This window comes from Battus philenor, unplaced genomic scaffold, assembly GCF_028537555.1.
Source record: "Battus philenor isolate CCGP_79_NKW_IND1 unplaced genomic scaffold, ilBatPhil1.0.hap1 SCAF_12, whole genome shotgun sequence".
Lineage (NCBI taxonomy): Eukaryota > Metazoa > Arthropoda > Insecta > Lepidoptera > Papilionidae > Battus > Battus philenor.
In genome coordinates, this window is record NW_027181674.1 from 13,243,350 (window position 1) to 13,246,565 (window position 3,216).

General features: G+C 32.2%; 1 protein-coding gene across 1 annotated transcript; it reads right to left on the reverse strand.

The window, feature by feature from the left end:
• Nucleotides 1–255: 255 nt before the first annotated feature.
• LOC137932997 (transmembrane protein 126A) lies at nt 256–2,779 on the reverse strand. Its single transcript, XM_068776721.1, has 4 exons — nt 2,567–2,779; nt 1,906–2,077; nt 1,088–1,219; nt 256–528 (listed from the first exon to the last, which is right to left on the reverse strand). Exons 1-4 carry the CDS (start codon nt 2,677–2,679, stop codon nt 292–294), a joined length of 654 nt encoding a protein of 217 aa, XP_068632822.1. The 5' UTR covers nt 2,680–2,779; the 3' UTR covers nt 256–291.
• Between the last annotated feature and the right edge of the window lie 437 nt (nt 2,780–3,216).

Genomic DNA, 3,216 nt, shown 5'->3' on the forward strand with positions numbered 1-3,216 from the left:
TTGTTTGCTAAATATCCCGAAGAAGACTACGTACTGCTAGAACTTTTTGGCCTCTGACGTTCAAATTAAAAAAAGGATGCATTTCAGAGTGATCACTTTATATATGGGAAATGGCGCGAAAATGTGCCAATACATTTGTACACATTTATTTTAGTAAAAAAGTTAATCTGCTTATTGCTTTTGTGACATGTATGCTTGTCTGTCGATATATCTAGAATAGAAGGGTAAATAAAAGAAAATATAATGTTACAAACTATCTATTTATACAAACAAGAAACAATTTGATTTGAACTATGCCAGTTCATGTTCGCTAATGACTTTCTTTTCAATTTCCATTAGTTTACTTTTTAATGAAATGTTATTTTTCATTTCGTAATATGTTAAGATGGAGGATGCAACCATTTGTATTGCCACCATTGACGTCAAAGTTCCTGTGAAAGACACTGTTTTGCTTTTTAAGAATTTAAAAATTACCTTAGCCCCATCTCTTAGTTCGGGCACTCTGTAAGTTGAATATCTGGTTGCAAACTGAAAGAAAAAAGATATATTTAATTGTGTTATTCTCTCTGTCTCATATCTAATAATAATATTTGCTGTTATGTTTGATAAACAATCAAGTTAAGTTTTTTTAAAGCCTCTGCTATGGGGACCTCACATACCCCTATAGTGGGACAGAAACTTTGTTTTAATTTAATAATTTTATTTTTGCACTCTTCTATCGCTCATTCATTTGTTTTCTTTCTTTCTACAATTCTTCTTATTTTTCTCTTTCATATCCATTTACCCTTCTATTCAATTCCATTCTTTCTTCTCCTCATCTGTCAGGGTAAGTTAATAAAATGAGGTTTTAGTAAAAAAAAGGGAAGATCACAGACCCGTAAGCGCTGTTAAAGATATTCATCTACAAAGTCAACAGATGATACTGTTAAGGTTTGGAAAAAGCCTAGATACAGGGTTGTATTAAAAATCTATGGGGAAGCAGTAGATATCCTGCTGAATATCTACTAGTAGATGTACTGTTAATGAATTTCCAAGGCATTTCTCAAAAGAATTCCTCAAGCAATTCCTTTCTAAGATTCAGACTTACCATCAATGCTGATGTTGGGCCGAGTAACATTGGATAAACAGATCCCAATACCACCTGTGTGATACCAGATCTCATTTCATAGCACAGTGGACATGCATTTGTCTTCATTAATAACATATCTGTCGACACTAACTGTAACAGAGAATTTATTAACACAATTTCTTAACCAAGTAACAATTGAATAAATAATAAACTATTGCATTGTATTAGAATCACATAAAAACACACATAAATAAGGTAATGGCTACTACATTATATAATTATGAACAACAGTTTTCAAGTCGCGTGAAGTCTGTACTATGGGGGGTGACATTTCAGTAAATAGGATAGATATAGATTGCTCAAGGAGTGAAGTGTTTTTTCATTGTGTATTGGCTACAAACTGGAATTGAGATATTAAGTATGCAGGTGAAGTGGAAGAAGAGAGCAAAGAGAAAAGTGTAGTTAGTGCACACAAAGATTGGTGCTGTTGGATAGGCAGCCATTTTAGATGAGAATGGTAAGAAGATATGTGGTTGAATTTGTAGAAGATTGAAAATTAATGGAATATAGTTATTCAGGAGGCGACCTAGTGCTAAGATACAAAAAATACTGCTAAAGAAATGGTACAAATAATGTTTAATTATAAGGTCCTGTACATAAATTTATATATGCCTTTACAATACCAAGAAGAGATGGTGTACCAAGAAGAGAATTTTCTCCACAAGAAAACAAAGGATAGTGAAAAATTGTTTATCACAGTGTTTAATAAGACAGCAAAATTACTTATTTAATGTTACAATATGAAAAATTTAACACTAGGAATAAAAAATACATACATGCCTGTGAAATAGAGCGGTGAGTACTCCAGGCATCAAAGATATAGGAATTACAGATGCAAAGTATCCATATGTGCCGAGCTTTAACTTTTTACGGTAGTGACTGTTTATCAACACACCACAGACACCATTAATGGATCCTAGTATAGCTGGTGCATAACGTAGGGCCCATCTAAAATTACAAATAAATATAACTAAAATTTTATTATATCATGGTGTATATTATATTTGTCATTTTAAATACAGAGTAGAAACTTTGAAAATAAGTTACATTTAGTCAAGAGTATGGCAGTATAATCACATTTTTGTGTATATAAAAGGACTTTTTTTAAAAGGTTTCTGGAGAAGAGAGAGGTAAACCACATGATTATTTATTAAGAACTCCATTAAAGAATGCTTGTATTTCATTGTTACATGGCATTTTATACTCCTGCAGCAATTATATCGTGAGGAGTTCCCACTGTCACACTGTAGACTAGTTCTACTGCGTTTAGGCTGTTACTTGATGTCCGACGTCTGTCAACCAAAATTTAGTATCGTTCACGACTAGCGGATTAACAAGAGGCCGATACAATATGAAGGTTTAAGTGGCAGCTATAATGTAGTTGTTTGTTTCTATTTTGCTGCGGTCGATAAAGACTTACACAATATATCTACTCACGTATCGGAAAGTGACTCCCAATTATTTACTACATCCCAAATATAGGAGGCTGCTTCCACTTCAGTTAGCACAACGGCATCTTTAGGTATCTGACTTGATTTTATCAATGCCATAGTGCTAATTATTTTCCTTTGCAAATGTTTGCAAACAGTTTATTTTATATAGTTTAATTAATTCATCTTATTATTGGTACATTTTATCAAATAACCTATTTATTTGTTGTCAATCAATGACATTAGATAACACTGACATCTGTCATACTTGGTTAAGTATAAAAATTATCTTAACCTAGACAGGTAGAAGGCAACACTGATAAATAAACTGTTCTCATATTACTGGATGTTTATTTCTTTTAAAAAAAGGTGAAATATATGAACACTTACGTGATGCTGTATAATTTATCTTGCTTTTTGCAACGATAACACAGAACCTATGTCTTAAAATGGCAAAATCTGGCGCATCATTATGTTTCTGTTAACTAACTTAAAACTCAATCTGGTACATCACAGAAATTGCAATATCTACTAGCTGTTCCTTCGGAAATAACACTTTCGAAATAATTGGCCTTACGCAGTCTAAAAGGAAAACATTATAAAAATAAAGTGTTTCAGAATGATAACTTTGTTGATTTAACGTCTTGATAATACGTA